The sequence below is a fragment of the Malassezia sympodialis genome, genomic scaffold (assembly GCF_000349305.1).
Source record: "Malassezia sympodialis ATCC 42132 genomic scaffold, msy_sf_11, whole genome shotgun sequence".
NCBI classification, from domain to species: Eukaryota; Fungi; Basidiomycota; class Malasseziomycetes; order Malasseziales; family Malasseziaceae; genus Malassezia; species Malassezia sympodialis.
The window spans coordinates 323,672-347,001 of NW_017387809.1; the positions used below are offsets into that span (position 1 = coordinate 323,672).

The following is a 23,330-nucleotide window of genomic DNA, read 5'->3' on the forward strand; positions in this document are numbered from 1 at the left end:
GCGTGCCTGGGCCTGGGCGCGCGCGCGCGCGGCGTGTTGACGTACTCCCATCGATGCTGCGTGCGCTCCTGTTGAGTGTGGTAGGGACGTGCTTCCTGGTCGTGGCGCATGCGTCGTCGCCAGGCACGCCTGTGAGCCCCGGCCCCGCCTTCCCCACGAGCCTGTTCTCGTCCATGTACTATATGCCGTCCAAGCCCACGGCGGAGCCGCGTCCTGCCGTCCCGCGTCTCGGCGGCGGGTGGTTCCCTGATGCCCTGAACAACCCTACGGAGCTGCCGAGTCGTGCGCCTGCCTCGGAGGCCGTGCTCCCTGCGCCGCTGCATGGCACACGACAGGTGAAAGCACTGGTGGACGACGTAATGAACGCGGCGCACCAGCTTGTGCGCGGCGGCGACACGTCGCTGCTGTGCAACGTGTGCCGCACAGGGCTGAGCACGCTGCAGACGCTCGCGCATGTGGACCCTGAGCTCGTGCCTGACGTGCTTACCGGCGTGTGCCGCACCCTGAAGCTGTTTGGTGGCACGGCCGTGAGCGACCAATGTGCGCTGACCTTTGATCGCGCCATGTACGGCGGCCCTATTACGCAGGTCATGAGCTACGGCAACTTCTCCGGCAATGCGCCGGACGCCACGCTCGTGTGTGCGGCCGCGACGTTCTGTGAGCGCCCGTCCGAGGCGCTCTCGGACGCGTTCCTCGACGACTGGTTCCACGGCTCGCGCGCGCCGTCCCACGCTACGCTTGCACGCTGGCGCGCGAAGCAGGCGCATGCCCAGGCGCATTTTGATGAGTCGGCGCTCCTTCCCGTCCTGCACATTTCCGACCTGCACGTCGATGGTCGCTACATGGTCGGGAGCGAGAGCAACTGCACGTTCGGCGAGACCCGCTACTGCTGCCACTCGCTGAGCGCGAACAGCGCCCTCTACTCGAAGCCCATCACGCACGGCACCGTGCCGCGCGCCAACATCTCGGCGCCGGCGGGCTACTGGGGCAACTACACGTGCGATGCGCCGTGGTCGCTGATCGGCAGCGCCTTCCAGGCCATACGTCACGTCGGCGGCGAGCGGGGCTACGAGCTGGCGCTGTTCACGGGCGACCTGGCGTTGCACGACGACCTGTTCCGCTACTCGCACGACCTGATCCTGTACTCGGCGCAGGCGCTCTTCGGCGCCCTGAAGGGCATCCTGGGACGCGCGCCCCTCTTCGCGACACTTGGCAACCACGAGACGTCGCCCGAGAACTTTTATGCGCCGCACAACCTGCCCGACGGGCGCGGGCACCAGTTCGATTGGGACTCGGACTACCTCGCCCGCCTCTGGCGCTCGCTCGGCTGGCTCGATGCGCACGGCGAGCAGGATGTGCGCACGCACTACGGCGGGTTCTCCGTCTCGCCTCGTCGCGGTCTGCGCGTCATCTCGATGAACTCGGACTTTTGGTACTTTGTGAATGTGTTCAACTACATCCACTCGACGAACCCGGATCTGAGCGGCATGTTCCGCTTCCTCACTGACGAGCTGTTCGCGGCCGAGGCGCGGGGCGAGCGCGTGTGGATCCTGGGCCATGTCGCGACCGGCTGGGACGGCTCGCAGTCGCTCGAGAAGCCGAGCAACCTGTTCTACCAGATCGTGAGCCGCTTTGCGCCCCACACGATCGCAGCCATCTTTTTCGGGCACACGCACCAGGACCACTTTTCCGTGTTTTACCGCGCCACGTCGGGACGCTCCGCCGACGCGCCGCGCCGCACCGCCGGTGCCGTGACGGTGGCGCTGAATGCACCGAGTGTGACGCCCGAGTCGAACGTGAATCCGTCATTCCGCGTGTACCTGGTCGACCCTACCACGTACGATATCTACGACTGGGACCAGTACTACACGGACGTGGATGCGTTTGCCACGTCGGCGCACGGGCCCGTGTGGCACCATCTCTACCGCGCACGCGACACGTACGGCGATTTTCACGCAAGCGTGCAGGATGGCCAGTATACGGCACACGTGGCCCTCGACGGCACACACTGGCCGCGCGGCGCGCCGCTGAACGCTACGTTCTGGAGCGCAGTGACGGACGAAATGGAGGCGCGACCCGAGCTTCTCACAACGTTCTCGCGTCTACAGAGCCGCCGGAGCTCGCGCGCGAGCGTCTGTACGGACCACGACTGCCGCCGCGCGAATGTGTGCTACATGCGCAGTGCGACGGCCGCGCAAGGCCGCTCGTGTCCGTCAGGCTTTGGCTCGGTCGTGTGAGGTAGATGCCTTGATGACCACGTGCCGCATTGGAATGTAGATCGGTGGAGATGATTGGCCCGATAATGTCGTGGACGTCCCTGCACACGAGCCTCGCGATACATACAAACCGACAACCTCGCGGTGTTCGTTTCTTACCTAGCCTCTATGAAGTGGTCGACGCTTCTGGTTTCGGCGGCGGCTGTGCTCGCCGGCAGCGCCGCTGCGGTGGACACGACCTCGGGTGAGCCCGTGTTCACTGGCACCAAGGCGTTCCCCACGAGCCTGTTCCCTTCGATGTACTATATGCCCAAGAACATGGAGCAGGAGCCGCGTCCTGTGATCACGCGCGAGGGTGGCGGGAAGTTCCCTGACTCGCTGAACAACCCGTACCAGCTGCCGACGGCGCCGCCCGCGAATGAGGTGCTCATGCCTGCGCCCACGGAGCAGCGCGACGATCTCGACGAACTGATCCACAAGGCGTGGGAGCTGTTTGGCCAGCTGTTCAGCAAGGACAAGGCCTCAGACGCGCCGCTGTGCAACGTGTGCCGCACTGCGCTGCACACTCTCCAGCTGATTGGCCGTGCTGACCCCGATCTGCTGCCTGACCTCATGGGCTCGATCTGTGAGGCGCTCGACATCTTTGGCGCGCTTGGCTGGAAGCAGGAGTGCAAGCGCACGCTCTCCAAGGGCGTGTATGGCGGTCCGATCACGCAGGTGCTCACGTACGCCAACTTCACGGGCGATGCACCGGATGCACAGACGATCTGTGCGCAGATCCCCAAGCTGAACATTTGCAACCGCCCGACAGAGACACTGTCGGACGACTTCCTGAACGACTGGTTCCGTGGCCAGCGCAAGCCGCCGCAACACGCGCTCGACCACTGGAAGCAGCTGCGTGCGCGTGCGTACGGCGAGGGCTACGACGCGTCGAAGAACCTGCGCGTGTCTCACATTACCGATCTGCACCTCGACGGCCGCTACTTCGTGGGCGGTGAGAGCGAGTGCGACTGGGGCGCGACTGTGCAGTGCTGCCGCATCAACAGCTACAACAGCACCAAGTACCACGGCCAGTTTGTGCACGGCCAGCTCTCGCCGGACCAGATTTCTGCGCAGGCCAACTACTGGGGCGCCACGCGCTGCGACACGCCGTGGTCGCTTATGGCCAACTCGATGGACGCCCTGCGTGCCGTCGGCGGCGATCATGGCTACGACCTGACGATCTTCACGGGTGACCTCGTGGCGCACGATGACCTGTACCGCTACTCGCGCGACTTTGTCAAGTACTCGGAGCAGGCGCTGTACGACATGATCAAGTCGGTCGTGAAGAACAAGCCGTTTGTGCCGACGCTCGGCAACCACGACACGAGCCCCGAGAACTTCATGGCGCCCGCCGCGCCGCTGCCCGACGGCACCGCGTACAAATGGGACTGGGACATGGACTACGTCTCGACGCTGTGGAAGAACCGCGAGTGGATCGGCGAGCAGAACGTCGACGACATCAAGAAGCACCATGGTGCGTTCTCGGTCAAGCCGCTCAAGAACCTGCGTGTCATCTCGCTCAACACCGACTTTTGGTACTACGTCAACGTGTACAACTACGTCCACTCGTTCAACCCTGACAACAGCGGCATGCTGCGCTTCCTCACCGACGAGCTGCTCGAGGCCGAGAAGAACCACGAGCGTGTGTGGATCATTGGCCACGTGCTGTCTGGCTGGGACGGTGCCGAGGCGCTGGCGCGCCCCAGCAACCTGTTCTACCAGATTGTCAGCCGCTTTGCGCCGCACACGGTTGCGGCCATCTTCTTCGGCCACACGCACGAGGACCAGTTCGAGGTGTTCTACTTCAACGACAACGGCGAGTCCAAGTCCGCGTCGCAGCTCACCGAGCACGCCGTGTCGATGGCATACGTTGCGCCGTCGATCACGCCGTACACGAACCTGAACCCCGAGTTCCGTGTGTACCACGTGCACCCCGAGACGTACGAGATCATGGAGTTTGACCAGTACTACACCCCGATCCCCGAGTTCGAGGCGCTGGTCAAGCAAAAGAAGAACCACGGCCCCGTCTGGCGCAAGCTCTACACGGCGCGCGAGCTGTACGGCGACTTCCACGCGAGTGTGGGTGCACACACGTACCGCGCGGGTGTCGCGCTGCACAACAACCGCTGGCCGAAGAATGCGCCGCTGAACGGCACCTTCTGGGCCGCGCTCACGGACGAGATGGAGCAGCGCCCTGAGCTGGTCAAGACGTTCTCCGAGGTGCAGTCCGGCAACAGCCCTGCGTCCAAGACCTGTACGTCGGACGACTGCGTGAAGAACAACATTTGCTACATGCGTGCCGGCTCTGCCTCGCTTGGCCACAAGTGCTCGAGCTCGTACTCGACTGTCGGCCGCGGCTAATTTCCTCCACATAGATCGCCCGTCTCGAACATAATAAACTCGTACATGTGTCGCGTGCCGCTTTCGGGTGGCACGTGAACGTGTGTGGTATGCTGATTGGCCCTCCACCAGGGGCGAAGCCGCCGCCGGCGGGCTGTTGATGGCGAGCCGCCGCGTATATGAAGGAGCTTGTCCCGTCCCATGGGCCTAGACATTGAGCGCCAGCCTCTCACTAGTGGTCCGCCTCAACCAGTCTACTCGCCCCCTCCCCGCCAACGATATCTTTTCACGATGGTGAAGGTGGCCGTGTTCTTCTCTGCCGCTGTTTATGCTCTCGCCGTGTGCTGGCCTGCCCAGGCTGCGAGCTCGTCGTCGCAGCCGCCCAAGATCGACACTGTGCGTCCATCAAGCTCAGGCGTGTACACGGCGCCCAAGGCATTCCCGACGTCCGAATTCCCGTCGATGGACTATATGCCCAAGTCGCAGGAGGCCGAGCCCCGCCCCCACATCACACGCGTGGGCGGCGGTGCCTACCCGGACGACCTCGTGGACCCGATGAAACTGCCGGCGCATGCGCCGGATGGGGAGGGCGTGCTTCCGAAGCCGTCGCCGAGCGCTGCGCCACTCGCTCACCGCCCGTCGTTCCGCTCGGAGGCGATGAAGAACCTGACGGCCATCCTTGACAACAACTCGACCAGTACGTGCAAGCGCTGCCACGAGGCACTGCGTCTCGGCCAGCGCCTCGCGTGGGCGAACCCGTCGGTGGTGCCGGACCTGATGGTCGAGTTGTGCGAGAAATACAAATACGCGTCGTCGCCGACCGTCAAGAAGGCGTGCGAAGGCACCTTTGGCCTGAACCAGTGGGGCGGCGCCTACACGCAGCTGCTCAGCTACGCGAACCTGACTGAGGGCTCGCCGACGCCTGGCTGGCTGTGTGCCCGGTACATCAAGGGCGGCGCATGCGAGTACCCCGAGCTGGAGCCTCTCTCGTCGTCGTTCCTGAACAAGTGGTTCAATGGCAAGACGCAGCCGCCCGCGCACGTCGTGCAGCGTAGCAAGAAGGTCGGCCCGAAGCGCAACAAGCCGCTGCGCGTGTTCCACGGCTCGGACTTCCATGTGGACCCCCGCTACCTCGTCGATGCCGAGGCCAACTGTGACAACGGCCAGTGCTGCCGCTCGGACAGCTTCAACTCGACGCTCTGGAACCAGCCGACGTTCGAACCGGGCTCGCTGCCTAAGCGCAACATCTCGCACCCCGCGGGGTACTGGGGCTACTACCAGTGCGACACGCCGTGGTCGCTGATTGCGGCGGCCATGGAGGGCCTGTCCTACCTGCAGAAGGACGAGCCGCTCGACCTGGCGCTGTACACGGGTGACCTGACGACGCACGACGCCGAATGGCACATTTCGCAGAACCTGACGACGTACTCGGAGCAGTCGCTGTACGACATGTTCCACCGCCACCTCGGCAACACGACCATGGTCGTGGCACTGGGCAACCACGACTCGTCGCCGGCTGACTTGTTTGCACCGCACTCGCTGCCGGACAGCCGGGGCGACCAGCTCAGCTGGGACTGGGACAATGTGGCCGCGCTCGTCAAGAGCAACGGCTGGGGCGACGACAAGACCGCCGCGACGATCCGCAAGCACTACGGCGCCTACTCGATCTCGCCCCGCAAGGGTCTGCGTGTGGTTGCGCTGAACAGCGACTTCTGGTACAGCGGCAACCCGATGACGTACGTGGACCTGTCGAACCCCGACGTGAGTGGCTTGCTGCGCTTCTTCACCGACGAGCTGCAGGCCGCTGAAGACGCAAACGAGCGTGTGTGGGTGGTCGCGCACGTCCTCACCGGCTGGAACGGTGGAGACGGTGTTGACGCGCCGACGAACCTGCTGTACCAGATTGTCTCGCGCTACAGCCACACGATCGCACACATCTTCTTCGGCCACACGCACGAGGACGAGTTCCAGATCTGGTACGAGTCGAGCAACGGTAACTCGACGTCGGTGAGCCGCAAGACGGAGGATGCACGTGCGATGGCCTTCATCGGCCCGTCAGTGACGCCGCTCACGAACGTCAACCCGTCGCTGCGTGTGTACGAGGTGGACCCTGAGACGTACGAGGTCATGGACTACCTGCAGTACTACACCCAGCTGCAGGACGCCGACGAGCTGCGCAAGACCGGGCCCGTGTGGAACCTTCTGTACAAGGCGCGCGAGACGTACGGGAACTTTTCCGCGAGCCAGGCAGCCGGCACGTACGCCGCGCCGGTGGCGCTCGATCAGGGCGGCGTCTGGCCGCAGGACGCCCCGCTGAACGCCTCGTTCTGGGCCGCGCTCACCGACGAGATGGAGCAGCGCCCCGAGCTCATTGAGCTGCACCAGGTGTACCAGGGCCGCAACAGCCCGCGCACGCCCCAGTGCAACACGAAGGCCTGCCACGAAGCCAAGGTGTGCTACATGCGCAGTGCATCGTCGGCGCTCGGCCGCGGCTGCCCCTCCGGCTACGGCTCTGTGCAGGGCGGCTAAATAGTTTCTAGACACGTGATGGTTGCGACTCGGACGGTCGCGAGCGCAGCAGCGCCTCGGCCAGGGCGCCGGCCTCGGCGCGATGCCGCACGAGTTCTGCGTGAGTGCATCGCACATACCTGTACCGTAGTCGTCCTCGGAGCGCGCTGCGCCCCATCGCACATGCAGCACGGGAATGTCGTACTGGTACTTGCGCCGCCAGTGCTTCACGTTCGGCGCACTGTCGTCGCGGATGTTGTAGAGCGCCAGCGTAAACGGTGTCGTCAAGCGAACCGTGTCCAGCACCTCTTTCATGTCGTCACACAGCGAGCAGTGCGTGCCCGTGAAGAGCGTCAGGTGCGGCTTTTGCGCGCAGCTCGACAGGGCACGCGCCATCGGTAGCGCGCGCGCCACGCACGGTCGCAGCGGCCCCATCAGGAGGTGGAGGAAAAAAACGAGTGTAGTCTACGGGTATATGGCCGAGAGCTCAGTAGCTCAGGTTGTTGCTGAGGCGCCGCCAGCGCGCCTCGTCGTTGGCCGTGCGCCGCTCGTACACATCGTCTGGATACATTCGCGAGCCACGGTCTGCATATGTGTGCTTGCGATCGCGGCTGTAGTGGCCTGCTGTGCTGCGGTGACGCACATGCGAAGTCTTGCCAGAGTCTATGCGCCGTGCGGGGTATGCATCGTAGTCGTAGTCGTAGTCATAGTCAAAGCCGTGGTGTGGCAGCGTGTCAGTGTGGCCCATATCGCTCCTGTGGCGGCTGTGGCGATGGCCCTCGCTGTGGTGCCGACTCGCACGCTTCTCGTGGGGCGTCCGTACACGCTCGCCAGGGCGACTGCCCGCGTCACGTTCATTGTATACCTGTGAGTACCGATTCAGCATGGGCGCCGCCGTGCTCTCGTACGGCACGTCCGTCTCGTATGCGCGTCCCATGCCGGTAGAGTTGATTAGCGGTGGCTGCATAGCCGATTCGTACGGCGGCTGCGGCGGCATGTACATGGTCTCGTGGGCCGGTGCAGGCGGCGGCAGCGGCGTCGGCGCGCGATGCGTGTACGTCGCTGGCGCCGACGCCATGGGAAGCGGCGTTACGGGTGTGTGCGGCACATCGCCCGCGTGCGTGTGGTTCGTAATAAAGGCAACGAGTGCCACCACGGCGCCGATGATGGCGGCGGCTGTCGCCGCGACCTGGATCCAGTTGCCCTTGCCGAGACTCACCGTGAACTCATCAAAGGCGTCGATCTGATCAAACATTTGGCTGAAGCGGGCCTTGGCATTCAGAAACAGGATGAGCTCCACGACGAGCGTCGCGATCGACAGCGCGGCGGCCCACAGAGCGGCCAGGACCCACAAGAACGAGTTCGCGCACACGGCCAGCAGCGCCGCGCCGGCTGCGAGACCCGTGAAGCCCGCTGCGATAGGCTGCAGGACCAGAGCCTGCGCGAGATGGCCGAGGAACGGATCCTGGTACGGCACCGAGCGCGGCGCCAGCGTCTTCTGCAAACTGCTCAGAAACGCATCGTAGTCTCCGGGGCCGGTGCGGAGGCATGCCGTCGCGCGCCCCGTCTGCTGCGAGCACCAGCCCCATATACCAAAGTGAAACTCGCCTTCATTGCCCTGTGAAACGAGGCCGAAGTCCAGGAAACTCAGGCCGCGGATGATCGGCACCGACAGGGAGTTGACCAGCTGCAGCACAAACGAGGCGCCCAGGAGCATAAAGGCTAGCAGCGCAATGCTGCGACCCGTTCCCGACGTGGCTCCCATGCGACTGGCAAGTGTGAGAGCCGCGTGAGGACGCGATTGTCGCCGCCCCAATCCACGCAGGGTACTGCCCCGCGCCAATCCTAGGGCGCGTTGCAAATGTGGAGGTACCTGCACGGCGCGAACGCCAGCTGCGAGGAGGCCTTAAGTGCATGCCTACGTAATTACTCGACATTGTAGAACGCGAACGACGGCGTACCTGGCTCGGCGCCCTCGACCACCTGCTTATCAAAGCCACGCAGGCCTTGGAGCTCGTCCGCGCGCGCCAGCGCCTCCTTGGCGCTCGCGATGTGCACGTCGCGGAAGTTGAGCGTCTTCTTCAGGTAGCCTGTCGCCGCCTTGAGTGTCGCTGTCTCGTCAAACGGCAGCTGGCGGTTGAAGGCCATCTCCGGGCCAAACTCGGCGATACGCTTCTTGAACGCCATGACGAATGGCATTGCCTTCTTGTCCTTCAGCAGACCTGCCGCAGCAACCTCCTCGCGCACCTTGACGTCATCCACCTGGCCCGTTGCGCTGTCGTAGTGCTTCTGCACCGCACTCACACACGTGTCCTGCCATGCGGGGAACGCATCCGCGACAAAGATCGACACCTCCTTGGGCTTGCGCTCGTCGTATTTGGCTGGCGCAGCAGGGCCCTTGGCCTTGCGGCGCGTCACGGCAATCTCGGCATCACGGATCGTCTTGATCGTGCCGCGCACGTACTGCGCCGCCGCCGTCATCGCCACGTCCTCTGGCTGCGTCGGCTCGGGGAAGCGCGCATCGTGCACCGACGTAGTGTGGCCCAGCACCGACTTCCACACGTGCTCCGCAAAGTGCGGCGCAATCGGCGCAATCAGCAGCGCCTGCGTCTCGATCCAGCGGCGCACTAGGTCCGCGTGCATACCGACATCCGCCGTCGCCTCGCGGTACAGGTCACGCGCCGTCTGGAACTCGTAAAAGCCAATCTTCGACGCCTCCTTGTACGCCGCACGCTCGTACGCGTCCTTGGTCGCAACAATGGCCACGTTGATTTCATTCGCCAGCGTCTTGTCCCAGAACGAGTCAAGCGCGCCCGTGCGCAGCTTCCCGTCGCGGATCTGCTGCATCACGTCCGCACACCAATCGATGAGCGTGTGGATACGCAGAATGTTGGCGTTCGCCGTCTTCTCTTCAAAGTTGGCGTCCTCGATACCATCACCTGCGTCTGCCAGACTCACACGCGTCGCATCCGCACCGAACTTATCGACGGCCTGGCGTAGCGAGAGCGAGTTGCCCGTGCTCTTCGACATCTTGGCACCGTTGAGCATCAGGTGGCCGTTCGCACGCATCGCACGCGGCCACAGCGCCTCAGGGAACAAGGCAGCGTGGTTGTAGATGCAGAACGTCAGGTGGTTGTTGATCAGATCCTTGCCCGACGAGCGCAGGTCCATCGGGTAAAAGTAGAGGAACTCGCGGCGCAGCACGTCCGCCTTGTCCTTCGGTACACTTGTGTTCGCAGGGAACGCACCCGAGCCGAGAATATACTCCCACACCTCGTCCGTCAGCTCCTCCGCCTTGATGCCCAGCGAGCCAACCTGGCTGCCATCCTCGACGCCGCCCTGCAACAGGTGCGCCACCGTGTAGTATGACATGTAGATCGTCGAGTCACTCAGACTCTCGACCAGGAACTGTGGATCCCACGGCAGCTTCGAGCCGAGACCGTACGAGCGCGCGCACGCCCACTGGTGCAGCCAGCTTAGCACGCCCTCGAACGAATGGCGCGTCTCGGGCTGGAACGTGTTCATCTGCGCAAGCAGCTTCTCGGCCTGCGCCTTCCATGTTGGCTCACCGTAGTCCAGGTACCACTGGTCGCACAGCGCCACAATGCAGTCGTCGCCACTGCGGCTCGTGATCTTGCCTTCTGGCTCCGCATAGGCGAACGCCAGGCCCGAAGCGATCATCTGCTTTTGCACCTTGTTCTTCGCCTCCTGCACAGGCTGACCCTTAAAGTCGCCCTGCAGCATTTCACCGTGGTAAAAGCCCTGCTTGTACGCAATCTCCTTCGCCTCGGCCAGCAGATTCTTGTCCTTAGGGCTCTGGATCTTGAGCTGCTTCACCAGATCAGCCGCCATCATGTTGCTGTAGCCGGGCGCCTGCACGATCGGCACAGGCTCCTTGGCCACCCACTGGGGGTCGACCTTGTAGAACTCGGCCTTCTTGCGCAGCTCCATGAGCATGGCGTAGTCGTCCGGCGAGTCGCTTGGCACACACGTCACCACACCCGTACCCTTTGTCGCGAGCACCGTGTCCATCGGCACCACATACACCGTCTCGTGAACAGCCAACGGCGCTTGCACCTGCGTGCCGACGAGCGCTGCACCAGGCACCTGCGCGAGGCACTCGACGCGGCCGCGCTCGCTGACAATGCCCTGGTACGCAAAGTTGCGTGCCGCACGCTCCGTGCACACAAACACGTCCGTGTCGTTGATCTTGTACGCACCGTACTCGATCTTTGGGCCCACATAGCAGTTCGTCTGGCCGTACATGGTCTCGGGCCTCAGCGTCGCAGCAATCAGGTACACCTTCTTACCCTGCAGTTTCTCGTCCAGTAGCGGCGCCGCATCGGCGCCCCACTGTACGACCTCCATCTTGAGGCCAGTGTACTCCTGGGGACCCAGACCCTCGCCGTCGGAGCGATCGTGGTCCATACACGGCTGGTCGTCCTTGGGCGAGAAGATAGTGTAGCGCTCACCAAACTTGATCTTGTCCATCTTGCGCAGCTTGTTGATCTGCCATCGCACGAACGAGTCGTAGTACGGGTTCACATCCGTCGTCAGGAAGGCGCGACGCCAGTCGATGCGCAGACCAAAGTCGTTGCAGTCGCGCTTGGCGATCGGCGGGAAGTAGCGCAGCCAGTGCGTTGGGTCCGCAAACTTCTTAATCTCGTCGCGCGGCACACCGCTGTTCTCCATGATCTGGAACTGGTACTTGAGCCCCGTCGACTTGCCCGCAAGCTTACCCTTGGTCGCCTTGTCTACGCGCTGCGAGCCCTGCTCTTCCTTGGGCTGTGCCTCCTGCGCCTGCTGCTCCTCCCAGCCACTGAAGTCTTCGCCGAAGAGCTCAATCTCGCGGATCAGCTTGTCCGCCGCCGCACGAATTGGCATACCAGTGCAGTGGAACGCCCAGGGGAACAAGGCACGCTTGCCGCACATGCGCTCATAGCCCGTGGCGAACTCGACCTTAGATAGAGTGAACGCATGACCCAGGTGAAGGCTGCCGTTCATGTACGCATACGGGATCGTCGCGAAGAACTTGGGATACTTGGCCCGCACCTCCTCTGGAGACATGTCGCGCAGCTCTTCATCGTTGACGGGACTGTCCACATTGAACAGCTGCGCCTGCTGCCACTCCTGCTGGTACTGCGACTCAAGCGAGCGCAGAAAGTCACGCTTCGCCGTATTTTCAAGCTTGATCGGGCCTGCTGTAGGTGCTGCCGATTTACTCGCGGACATCACTGCAGGTCTCGTACAAAAAGCCCTGCGCAGGGAATTCAAGACTTGCCAGGAACGCACACTGAACCGTCGCGTCGGGTGCGTAGCGCTCGAAGACAAAGAGCTTGCGGCACAGGCCGTCTTCGTTCACGTGACCGTATGGCGCCGCGTCGCTCGCTCGTGCATGGCGCCAGCTCCACATGTCCGATGGCGGCGGCGGCGCCGCACGAGCGCCAGTGCCGTACCAGCTCGAGCCGCCGCCGTGGCGTCCCGCACTTCACCACTCTGATGCATCTCTGGGGACCCCTGGTATACGAAAACTGCACGGAATGACGCCACCGTCTGAACATACGCTGCGTCATGGCGCGACGCTTCCTCCGCTTGTGCCCAGCGAAACGGCGTCCATGCAGACCCACATGCTCGACCGCATCGGGGGACCAGCCGCACTGCAGCTGCTAGGAGACTTGTTCGAACGTGTCCGCGATAAAAGGCGCAGTGGCGCGCAGCTCGCCGGCGCTCCTTCGCCCCTCCCTTCTCGTGTCACACTCAACGACGCGAAACTAAGCGAGTACGTGCACCAGCTTGCAGATCCTACTGTACCGCTTTATCGGCTGGCAGAGCGCATACCCCATGGATTCCGCGGTGCGCGCCTCCTCGATATGCTCTTGCACGGCTCGCTTCACGGCTCATCAACAGCGCGTTCAGTGCCGCTATCTCGTGCTCTGTGGCTAATTCGAATCATTGGCGCACTGGAGCTCGATGCAACACACAAGGACGTGCACAAGTACACATGCGACTGGACAGTGCGTGTACTGCACTGGATGACCCAGCTCGTCGCTTCGCTGCGCGAGCCGACGGCCTGGGCCTCCCAATGGACTTATGGTACGGCGCTGGTCGACCGCATGGTACAGGAGTCACTCATCGAGCCATATATGCTGTATCGCTGGATCATCACGCAGCTTGGAAAAGCGCACGACGGGGTGCGCGCATGCCTCCTGCAATGGGCGGTCCTACACACACCTGCAATCTTGGGTCATGCCGCCCTGGGCACAGCACTACTCTCTGCGCTTGGAGACCTGGCTGCCGAGCCATCATGGCTAGGGCAGCAGGCTGATATCCATTTTGCTGCATGTGTAAAGGAAGCTCCCTTGCTTTGCACAGCCTTGCCGCTTTCGATGCTCGCGGCCCGAGGCGTGCCCGAGCGCCTGCAGACACAGGCGCAACTCCTACATGGCTCACTCGCGCCCCTACTCAGTCCTGGTGTCGATATCGTGGATGCCGTGGCCATCTCGCTGCTCGATCGCGGGACTAGTACGACCACTCTATTTGCCGACTATTTTCTTGCGCGGCACGCCTCGGCCGCCGTGGCGCAGCATCGCCTCTTTTTGCTGTATCACTGGGCCTGTACAGAGGCGCGAATGGGGCATCACCGGATCTTTGTGGCTGCAGCCCTTGTGCAATTGCTCGACGAGTGCCAGGCGCAGCGACTTGTCCTGCCCGATGGCCGTCACTTGCCCTGTCCATGGACCCCATTCTCTCTGGGCGACGCGACACTCCAGTGGATCGACTCACTCGACGCCAATGGGCCAAAGCATCACCTCCATGTGACGATGGCGGCGCGCCTACTCGGCGTGCTCGCCCAGAAAGAGCTGTTCAGCTATGCGGCCCTCCTGCAACGGCTCATGGCACGTGGCGATGTGCGGGCGATCAGCGAACTGAGGACATCGCGACACAGTGCCACCGTGCCAATCCGCCTACTCCGCAAAATACCCATACCACGTGCGTCCATCTCACTGCAGCAGCAACGGCGCTTCACTATTTATGGTGCACGGACCTCTGAGTCGTACGAAGAGGCCACAGAACGCCGTGCCATCCGCGAGCTGCGCCGTCTCTTTGAGTGGGACGAAGTAGTACCAAGTGCTCTGCCCTCCTGCGTTAGCTCACCTATGCTGTCTTCCGCACCACTGAGCGTACCGAGCTCGCCAAACCTCTCGAGCGCTCTCGGGGCCCAGCCCCATGGAGCAACGGACCTCCTGAATGGCTTCCAGCTCCATCAGCGTCTCCCGCACCTATGGAGCGCGTCGCCCTATATTCAAGCCCGCATTGTCGACAAGTTCCTGCTTCCCACCTTGCTCAATGACGTTTCAGGGATTCACCCAGACCGCTTTGCCCTTGCCGCTACCCTGTTAACGTCCTTGCATGCGATGGAAGCCCTCGCGAAGCTTATGTGTGCGCTGCTCGATGGCCACAATCTCATGTGCGTCGTGTCCATCTGCCATACGATCGCTGCGCACGCGCGCGTTTGGGACGCACTTGACAAGACATCATCGCTGGCTGATCTCATTTCTCCTTACGCATTGGCCGATGCGCCCCTACTTCCGGGTATAACTCGGGTTGTGCCAGCGACGGGGCGCGGTATGACTCTTGCCCTAGCGCGTCATGCACTCGCTGCCTTGTCGGATCTAGATGAGTCAGTGATAAGGTATGCGCCACTACCTCAAGCACCGCTGCCCAGCGCACTCTCCCCGGTTGCTCTGGCCACGGAGGCGGTCCATGTATTGCTCACGCCAAGTGCAGCATGGGACGATGCGTGTACGGCTCTGATCGCAGCTGTGCCGCTGGACGAAGCTGCATCGTTGCTGTGCACACAAGCCCTTAATTTCCTGGCAGACGGACACTTCGCCTCCGATGCTATGTTGACGTGTTTGGCTTCTCTGGCCGGCACAGCGGGCGTTTGTCTGGACCTTGTGGCACACACGTGGATTCGCTCGGCATGGGAGCGACAAGCGACTGAGCCTGCATGGACAACCTTGCTTCTGTCGCTGATTCGCTTTGGCTACCTGGACGGCGACCGTCTCGTGCAGGAGGTGCTATGCCCCTTTTTACGCACGGCGCACCCTTCGCATGCGGGCTGGAGCACTTGCATCATACTTTTGCATGCCTTGGTATTCACCTACACGGTACCAGGAAGCCCCTGCTCTCTGGACGTTATGGGGCACGCTTGCTGGTACGACGTGACACTCGTACGAATGAACTTGGGTCTGACGGACGGCTTTGTGCCTTTGCTGCATGCGCTGGACATTTGCCAGGCGCCGTCCAGCGCGGACTGCACGCAGCTATTGCAGAAATGCAGGCCTCAGCTACGCACTCTATGGCTCAGTTATCCAGATGCCGTGTGGCATGGCTTCCAGGCAGTGGATGCCCAGCGCCGTCCCGAGGCCCTTCGCGCAATCCAGGCTGTGCTGGACGGGTCTTCTAACGAGCGTACAGATGCGTGGTCCTTGCGTTTAGATGATGCTTTTGAGGGCGCGCTGGCCGCCTTGGATATACGTATGAGATGGGACGTATCCACCGAGCCACTGCCATCCCCTGTGATATGGCGTGCCCCGATGGATATCCTGCTGCGTTGGGACTTGCCCCCTGCCATCGTCGCACCATTTACGACAATGCTACTGATGGAACTGGCTGCGAGCGATCGTCCGGGACCTACCATTGTGACCCTAGCGCGTTTCGTTCAGGCATGGACAGGAAATCTGATCCCATGCGATACTAAGGCAGCCACTCGCGCTGTGACTGCCCTGCCCGCTGTGGCCTCCCGCGTGTCCCGGGACGAATGGCTCTCCGCCATATTAAGCGTGCTAAGGTGCACGACAACCGCAGCTCCATGGGTGAACGTACTAGATCTGTTGATTCAGTCTGCAGGTCCATGGGAGGCAGCCGTGGCCGTGCGTGTGCAGTCGGTGCTCCCGCCCGCTACCCTGGATGCATGGCTGTACCAGCGACTCTCTTCGAGCCTGAGGTGCACATCTGCTTCCGTGGGGTCACTGACCCGGTATGACAGTGCGCGTACGTCGCCATCGCCCTGGACGCAGCTAGAGGCGATGTATCCTCCTGTCGAGCCGAACCGCGATCCCTGGGCGTGTCCTCTGCTAGACCGCACGGGCCTGCTCTCCGACTTGCACGCACAAAAAACTCGTGAAACTATGCCATCTATACAACATGGTGCCCCGCCATGGCTCCCCTCTGAGCAGTCCTACGGCGACGGCGACGATGCTCTGTCTCGATACCCTGCGGTGCTACCGCTTACGAAGCGACGGCGCTCGTCCATATCACCGGCTCCGAAGCGTGCCCGTCATTGATACCCAGTTTTAAAACTAGCCAGTTAGTCGCCGGACGTACCACACTGAGATAGGACTCGGCCACAATGCGCGCCCGCGCATTGAGGCTCAGCTTCATTTCGCTAATCTCCTTGTCGACCTCCTCCATGAATTGAATGATAAAGTCCACGAGTTTGTGTTTAAGCAGCGTCTCTGTGTGTGCATTTGAGATCAAGAACGAGATATCATAGCCCGGCATGGGCTTGCGCCGCAGGATGACGAAATTGTCTGCGCGCTGCATCAGGAAGCGGGTAAACTTGTGGCACAAGATCTGCTCGATCTCATCCGCCTGCTTGATTTTGATGCTCAGGCGCACACTGTTGACGGATGGCTCAATCAACACATGTTCGTGCTCGTTGCGGCTCACGGTGAGCGGCACTAGCACGGCTTCGGCGGTGGCCTGTGCCTCGACCTCGGGGATGTTGTGCCGCTCGACAACCTGCGAACCAAAGTTTTCAAGCGTGAGCGCCGCCGTAAGACTGGAGCGCACGCACTCCAGATAGGGACGGAGCGTATTCGACTGCGGTCAGTGGGTGCCACGCACCATGCTGGGCAACGGTCGTTCAGACCCGTCAGTGCACGTCCGGGCCGTGGAGGCTCGATCACGTAAGCCTACAAGGTCGTGATCATGGTGCCAAGACTGCATGCTATGGTGGTCCCAATAGGTAGGCGCCTGGCGTGGTGAGGCGAAGATCGTAGCTTTGCATCACACACCCCTACGTTCCATGCAGCGATCGTGGCGAGGCGCGACGGGCTCGTCGGGCGTGAGCCGACGGCCAGGTAGCAGGCGTGTGGAGTATCGTGCGCGTGACTGGTTGGCTGGTGGCGACCAGCGCAAGCCGATGGCGATCTCGACACGAGGCACGTGGTTTCAGGGGAGGCTGGTGGAATTCCACGAACGCTTTCTCCTTCCAGTCCGGACGTGGTAGCGGTGATTGCGGGGCCAAGTGCAGCATGTCTGGTACGTTCTAGTGATGCTGACATACAGCTATCACAAATGCAGAGGGCTCTGGCCTCGATGGGGCTGCTGCATCCTTGGCGCCGGTGCCTGAGCCCCGGGGGGACGAGCGGTCACATGCTCTTACCGAGTCGGGGCCGCGCGTGAGCCGCGCTTTCCGGCCTGAAATCATGGATGCGGAGGCCAATCCTGACCTCTACGGACTTCGGCGATCGGTGCGTGGTGTCTACTCACACACAGGGACGTGCTCCGACGCGCAAATCTGTACGTGTATGAAACTTACGCAGTACGTGACGGACGAGGCGAGCGATGACGAGCCCGTGCCAAGCGATGACGGCGACGGCGATGCTGCCGTCAGTGACGACGCGCCAACCAGCGACGATGACGCCGATGAAGACTTTGGCGGGCCGCGTCGCAAGACCGCGAAGAAGCCCGAGTCCGAATGGGGTATGGCCGTGCGCATGTCGAGCCGCACCGGCGGACGCGTCGCCAACTATGCCGACGACTACCACGACATGGATGAGGACGACCCCTTCGAGGACCACGTGGACGAGCAGGCCCAGGACGTCGAAGAAGTCGCGGTCGACCAGATTGAGGGCGTGTTTGGCCATGAGCGCGACGAGGCGCGTTCGGATGATCCTGAAGATATACCCACAGAAAATATGCGGTTTGTGATCAAATGGAAGGGCTACTCCCATTTGCACGACACACACGAACTGTACGACTTTCTGAAGCGGTTCCCCGGCTTTAAGCGGGTCACCAACTATATTAAGTCGGTGTGGCAGCCAATGCACGACATTGCCATGGATCCTGAGGCGACCCGCGAGGATCTTGAGACTCTGCAGATCCAGCGCGAGCGGCAGCGCGAGCTGCTTGAGAATTATCGCACGGTGGAGCGTGTCATTGCGCAACGCGACGAGCCGCCCACGAAGGAGGTGCCGTACACGCACGCCGCGTATCTGTGCAAATGGAAGGACCTGGGCTACGATAATGCATCGTGGGAGTCGGAAAACGATGTCGCGCCGATCGGCCGCACGCAGATCGATGCGTTCCTGGCGCGCGCCACATCAGCTACAGTCCCCGCACGGAGTGAGGTATTCAGCCGCGGACGCCCACCGTATGTGCGCATGACCGAGCAGCCCAAGTATATTGGAGCGCATGGCACGCTCAAGGACTTCCAGATGACCGGCCTCAACTGGCTTGCGTACCTGTGGAGCCACGGCGACAACGGCATTCTTGCCGATGAGATGGGTCTCGGCAAGACGGTGCAGACCGTGTCGTTCCTATCATACCTATTCCACTCGTGCTACCAATACGGCCCCTTCTTGGTCGTTGTGCCCTTGTCCACACTGCCATCGTGGCAGCAGCAGTTCGAACATTGGGCCCCAGACATGAATGTGGTGTCGTACACTGGCAACTCGCACAGCCGCGAAGTGATCCGCGAGTACGAATTTGGACCACCGCGCAAGACGCGCATGAACGTGCTGCTGACGACGTACGAGTTCATCTTGAAGGACCGCGCCGAACTGCAGCCGATTAAGTGGCAGTTCCTCGCGGTTGACGAGGCCCACCGCCTAAAAAATGCCGAGTCGCAGCTGTACGAGGCGCTGAGCTCGTTCCACTGTGCGGGCAAACTGCTGATCACCGGTACACCGCTGCAGAACAATGTGCGTGAGCTGAGTGCCCTACTGCACTTTTTGCGCCCAGACCAATTTGACCTTGAGGCTGACTTTGACATTGCCAACGTGGACCAGTCGAAGATCCAGGAGCTGCACGAGCGCCTAGAGAATGTCATGCTTCGCCGACTCAAGCGCGATGTGGTTAAGGAGCTGCCGACCAAGTCCGAGCAGATTCTGCGCGTGGAAATGAGCGCGATGCAGCAACGCATGTACAAAGCGATTCTGACGCGAAACTACTCCTTGCTGAGCGGTAATAATACGACGCAGTTTTCCCTGCTCAACATTGCGATTGAGCTGAAGAAGGCGTCGAATCACCCGTACCTCTTTGACGGGGCAGAGCCTCCTAGCCAGAACCGCGAGGAGACGCTCAAGGGTCTGATCATGCACAGCGGAAAAATGGTCCTGCTGGAGAAGCTCCTTGCGCGTCTCAAGGCGGATGGGCACCGGGTGTTGATCTTTAGCCAAATGGTGCGCATGCTTGATATCCTGTCGGACTACTTGTCTCTTCGTGGCTATGTGCACCAGCGCCTCGATGGCACCGTCTCGTCCGACACGCGAAAGCGAGCGATCGACCACTTTAATGCGCCCAACTCCCCTGACTTTTGCTTCCTGCTCTCGACACGCGCGGGCGGTCTGGGTATCAACCTCGAGACGGCAGACACCGTGATCATCTTCGACAGCGACTGGAACCCCCAGAACGATTTGCAGGCCATGTCGCGCGCTCATCGCCTGAACTCGAAATTCCACGTGAGCGTCTTCCGGTTCTTGACCAAGGGCACAGTGGAGGAGGATGTGCTGGAGCGTGCGAAGCAAAAGATGGTGCTGGAGTATGCTATCATCCACCACATGGATACGTCTGGCACCAACTTTGCGCCCAAGTCGCTGAACAAATCGAACCAGAACTTCAGCCGTGAGGAGCTTGGCGCCATCCTAAAGTTTGGTGCACAGAGCATGTTCAAGGGAGACGAGGATGGGCAGCAAAAGAAACTGGATGAAATGGACCTGGACGAGATCCTGCAGCATGCCGAGGCCCGCGACACGGAGGCCGACAGTAACACGGCCTCGTCGGGTGGCCAAGCTTTCCTGCAGCAGTTTGCCCAAGTCCAGGACTTCAAGGCAGACGATGTGAGCTGGGACGACATTATTCCTGCCGAGGACCGTCTCAAGGCGGAAGAGGAGGAGCGCGAGCGTGCTGTCGAAAGTGCGATGGCCGCGAGCTCCTCACGGCGTCGCGCGGCTGTGGCGTCTAGCGAAGCGACGGCCAATGTGGCCGCCGAAGAGGGCATCACAGAGCCGAAGTCCAAGGGCAAGGTCGTGCGTAAAACGTCGGGTCAGCGCTCACTAGAGCTCAAGGAGCGCGATCTACGTGTGCTGCTGCGTGGAATCCAGCGGTGGGGCGATCTACGCTACCGCTATGACGTGATAGTCAACGAAGGCAAGCTCCAGGACAAGAATCGGGCGGTGCTGATGCAGGCGTCGAATGAGTTGGTCGCCCTGGCGGAGGAAAAACTCGCTGAGCACCAAGCGTTTCTCCGCGGGAAACAGGAGCGCGGCGAGGAAATTACATCGGCGCTGCGTCAGCGCGCGGTACTGATCAACTACCGCGGCATATCCAACATCAATGCAGAGACGCTCCTGATTCGGCATCACGAGCTCCACCTGCTGGCGGAGACACTGGAGGCCTTGGACGACCCACTACAGTGGCGCTTTCCGGCGGAGAATCTCAAGGCCACGCTCAACTGGCACTGTGAATGGGGCCACTTGGAGGACTCACGTCTGCTCGTGGGCATCTGGCGCTACGGCTTTGGTTCGTGGGAGCAGATTGAGGCGGACTCGTCGCTGGGCCTGCAGGGCCGCTTTTTCCTGGAAGAGGGCAAGCGGACGAACGAAGCGAAGGACGAGGAGGGCGATGCGTCGAAGGACGAGACCAAGCCGAAGACGGGCGCTGGCAAGTCGCGTCCGATTCCCAACGCCATCCATCTCGTGCGCCGCGCTGACTACCTTCTCAAGACACTACGTGAGACGGTCACTGCAAGCAGCGACGAAAAGGACAAGCCACGGAAGAAGTCACGCTCGTCTGTGAACCGCTCTGAGAAGAGCAAGCGCAGCGCCGCGCAGTACTCGTCAGACGAATCGGACGACGACGGGTATGCCAGTATGGACGAGCTCGAGTGCAAGGAGATCATGCGTCCCTGCAAGCGCCAGCTGAAGACGCTCAAGGACGACACAGAGCACCTAGAGCGCGACCGCAAGATCGCCACGCTGAAGGAGTGTCTCTCGGCCATTGGCACCCACATCGACCACGTGATCGCCACCAAGTTCGCGCACCTGCCCAAAGCACGGCAGGACAAGTGGTACGAGCACTTGTGGGCCTTTTCGTCGTTCTTTTGGCCGAAAAAGGTTGAACCAGAGAAGCTGCGTGGCATCTATGCCAAGCTGACTGGCCAGGCCACGAAGGAAGAGGCCGCAACCAAGCGGAAAGCAACGCCTACCGATGAAACGGATGCTGCCAAAAAGCCCCGCGCACAGTAGCTACAGCTCTTCCTCCTCGTCGGATGCGGGCGCTGGCTCGACGGCGGCCATACCCGCATCCAAGTCCATAAGCGTGTCCATAGTCTGCGCCAGACCCTGTCGACGCTTCTTCTCTTTCCGCGCTTTGCGCCGCTCCTTTCCGCGCGAGGGCGCCATCCCCTCGCTCTCTGCCTCATTGAACATGGGCTTGGGAGCCGCCTTCTTCGGCGGGGGCGGCGCCTCGGGAAGATCATCCTCGTCTTCATCGTCGCCTTCCACATCCAGGACACCCCAGGCGGACGGTCGGCGCGTGCGGTACGATGTCATATCCTCGTCCGAGTCGCTATCGTCGCGTTCGCGCTTGCCCAGTGTCGAGTCAGTGACGTCATCCACATCTGCGCCGATGTCAAGAGTGCCTGGCACAGGCACTGGATCAGGCTGCGGCGGCGAATAGCGCCCATCACCCCCGAGAACCTCAGCATCCGCCTCGCCCAGCAGGCCGGCCAGGTCAAATTCCTCGCTAAAGCTTGAGAGAATGGCTGCGGATCCATCGCCAGCAGGCGCTGCTTCCACGGGCTTAGTCGGCTTTACGAGGCTGGGGTGTTTGGCTGGCGGCTCGGTCTGGTACTTGATTTTACCAGTATTCCAGTCGTGCAGGACGGAGCGTGCCGTACCGTCGAGGTCTGGCAGAGCGCCGCGGGCAATTCGCCCTTTTTGGTACGCAAGACGCAGTAAAAAGTCTTGCACGTCGCGCGAGGGCAACTCGGGTATATCATACACTTCCGCCAGGTACTTGGGGTCCATGCGGTCAAGAATGGCTTGCACGGGCTCTTGCGGATCCTCGACAAGCTCAACTTTGAGCACGTTGCGCAGCATCGCCGCCTGTGCTGCAGCTGCAATCTCCTCGGATGTGGCACCAGGTGGCGCATTCGCGTCCGAAAACACAATACCCGGGCTGTCGAGGAGGCGGACATGCCTATCGAGCATGATGCCCTGTACCACTTTGGTATGGCCGGGCGTCGACGCAACACCACACACACGCGAGCGTTTCAGCGAGTTGATCAGACTGCTCTTCCCGACATTGGGCGCACCGATCGTCCCGACCGTGATGCTCGATTTGAGGTTCAGATTGCGCGAGTAGTTTTTGATCAGCTGAAGGATGGCGCGCGTGCCGACGGCCTCCGCGCCGCCTACGACCTGCTCGTCCCCCTTCTCTGTCTTCCACATCGCCCCATGGTTCTGTCCGAGATGGTGGCGCTGCTGCTGCGTCGACGCCTTAAACGGCAGGGTGGGAAACTCTTTCCGAAGATACTCGAGCCAGGCCCGTGTATTCGATGCCGAGACAAGGTCAATCTTGTTCAAAATTAGCACCACCTTTTTACCGAGGCGCAGCGCCTCCTGCTCTATGGTATACGCCCTGGTCATCAGTGGCGATATACGTACCGGCACCCAAGTGGGTCACGCACATCTAGGACCTCCAGAAGTACATCTGCATGCTCTAGCACCTTGCGTAGCTCTTTCATAAACATCTTTGAACTGTTGTCCTTCTCTGTCAGTTTCGAAAGCCGCATGCGCGCCTCACGAGCGGCCGCCTGGGCGGCGGCCGAGTCCTCGTGACCGACGTCGTCGACCCTGTCCAGCTGGAGCAAGTCGGCATTCGACTGTTTTGCACATGCCACACGTCCACGTCCACCGCGACGGAAGGGCA

The 23,330-nt window shown here is 61.8% G+C and overlaps 10 protein-coding genes across 10 annotated transcripts; 5 read left to right on the top strand and 5 right to left on the bottom strand.

Moving 5' to 3' along the window:
- Nucleotides 1–173: 173 nt before the first annotated feature.
- MSY001_2469 (putative acid sphingomylinase) lies at nt 174–2,237 on the top strand (the record flags this gene model as incomplete). The annotated part of the gene is made up of 1 exon (XM_018884324.1): nt 174–2,237. One exon carries the CDS (start codon nt 174–176, stop codon nt 2,235–2,237), a length of 2,064 nt encoding a protein of 687 aa, XP_018740995.1.
- A 276-nt stretch (nt 2,238–2,513) lies between these two features.
- On the top strand, nt 2,514–4,619 carry MSY001_2470 (putative acid sphingomylinase; the record flags this gene model as incomplete). Its single annotated transcript, XM_018884325.1, has 1 exon — nt 2,514–4,619. One exon carries the CDS (start codon nt 2,514–2,516, stop codon nt 4,617–4,619), a length of 2,106 nt encoding a protein of 701 aa, XP_018740996.1.
- A 441-nt stretch (nt 4,620–5,060) lies between these two features.
- On the top strand, nt 5,061–7,127 carry MSY001_2471 (putative acid sphingomylinase; the record flags this gene model as incomplete). The annotated part of the gene is made up of 1 exon (XM_018884326.1): nt 5,061–7,127. One exon carries the CDS (start codon nt 5,061–5,063, stop codon nt 7,125–7,127), a length of 2,067 nt encoding a protein of 688 aa, XP_018740997.1.
- Nucleotides 7,128–7,134: 7 nt separating this feature from the next.
- MSY001_2472 (uncharacterized protein) lies at nt 7,135–7,502 on the bottom strand (the record flags this gene model as incomplete). Its single annotated transcript, XM_018884327.1, has 2 exons — nt 7,135–7,223; nt 7,247–7,502. The coding sequence occupies 2 exons, from the start codon at nt 7,500–7,502 to the stop codon at nt 7,135–7,137; spliced, it is 345 nt and encodes a 114-aa protein (XP_018740998.1).
- Nucleotides 7,503–7,593: 91 nt separating this feature from the next.
- Nucleotides 7,594–8,823, bottom strand: MSY001_2473 (uncharacterized protein; the record flags this gene model as incomplete). Its single annotated transcript, XM_018884328.1, has 2 exons — nt 7,594–7,945; nt 7,982–8,823. The coding sequence occupies 2 exons, from the start codon at nt 8,821–8,823 to the stop codon at nt 7,594–7,596; spliced, it is 1,194 nt and encodes a 397-aa protein (XP_018740999.1).
- Nucleotides 8,824–9,032: 209 nt separating this feature from the next.
- MSY001_2474 (uncharacterized protein) lies at nt 9,033–12,338 on the bottom strand (the record flags this gene model as incomplete). The annotated part of the gene is made up of 2 exons (XM_018884329.1): nt 9,033–12,307; nt 12,329–12,338. The coding sequence occupies 2 exons, from the start codon at nt 12,336–12,338 to the stop codon at nt 9,033–9,035; spliced, it is 3,285 nt and encodes a 1,094-aa protein (XP_018741000.1).
- Nucleotides 12,339–12,517: 179 nt separating this feature from the next.
- MSY001_2475 (uncharacterized protein) lies at nt 12,518–16,456 on the top strand (the record flags this gene model as incomplete). Its single annotated transcript, XM_018884330.1, has 1 exon — nt 12,518–16,456. One exon carries the CDS (start codon nt 12,518–12,520, stop codon nt 16,454–16,456), a length of 3,939 nt encoding a protein of 1,312 aa, XP_018741001.1.
- Nucleotides 16,401–17,120, bottom strand: MSY001_2476 (uncharacterized protein; the record flags this gene model as incomplete). Its single annotated transcript, XM_018884333.1, has 2 exons — nt 16,401–16,994; nt 17,091–17,120. The coding sequence occupies 2 exons, from the start codon at nt 17,118–17,120 to the stop codon at nt 16,401–16,403; spliced, it is 624 nt and encodes a 207-aa protein (XP_018741002.1).
- A 308-nt stretch (nt 17,121–17,428) lies between these two features.
- On the top strand, nt 17,429–21,643 carry MSY001_2477 (uncharacterized protein; the record flags this gene model as incomplete). Its single annotated transcript, XM_018884334.1, has 2 exons — nt 17,429–17,435; nt 17,478–21,643. 2 exons carry the CDS (start codon nt 17,429–17,431, stop codon nt 21,641–21,643), a joined length of 4,173 nt encoding a protein of 1,390 aa, XP_018741003.1.
- MSY001_2478 (uncharacterized protein) lies at nt 21,644–23,193 on the bottom strand (the record flags this gene model as incomplete). The annotated part of the gene is made up of 2 exons (XM_018884335.1): nt 21,644–23,039; nt 23,066–23,193. 2 exons carry the CDS (start codon nt 23,191–23,193, stop codon nt 21,644–21,646), a joined length of 1,524 nt encoding a protein of 507 aa, XP_018741004.1.
- Nucleotides 23,194–23,330: the final 137 nt, after the last annotated feature.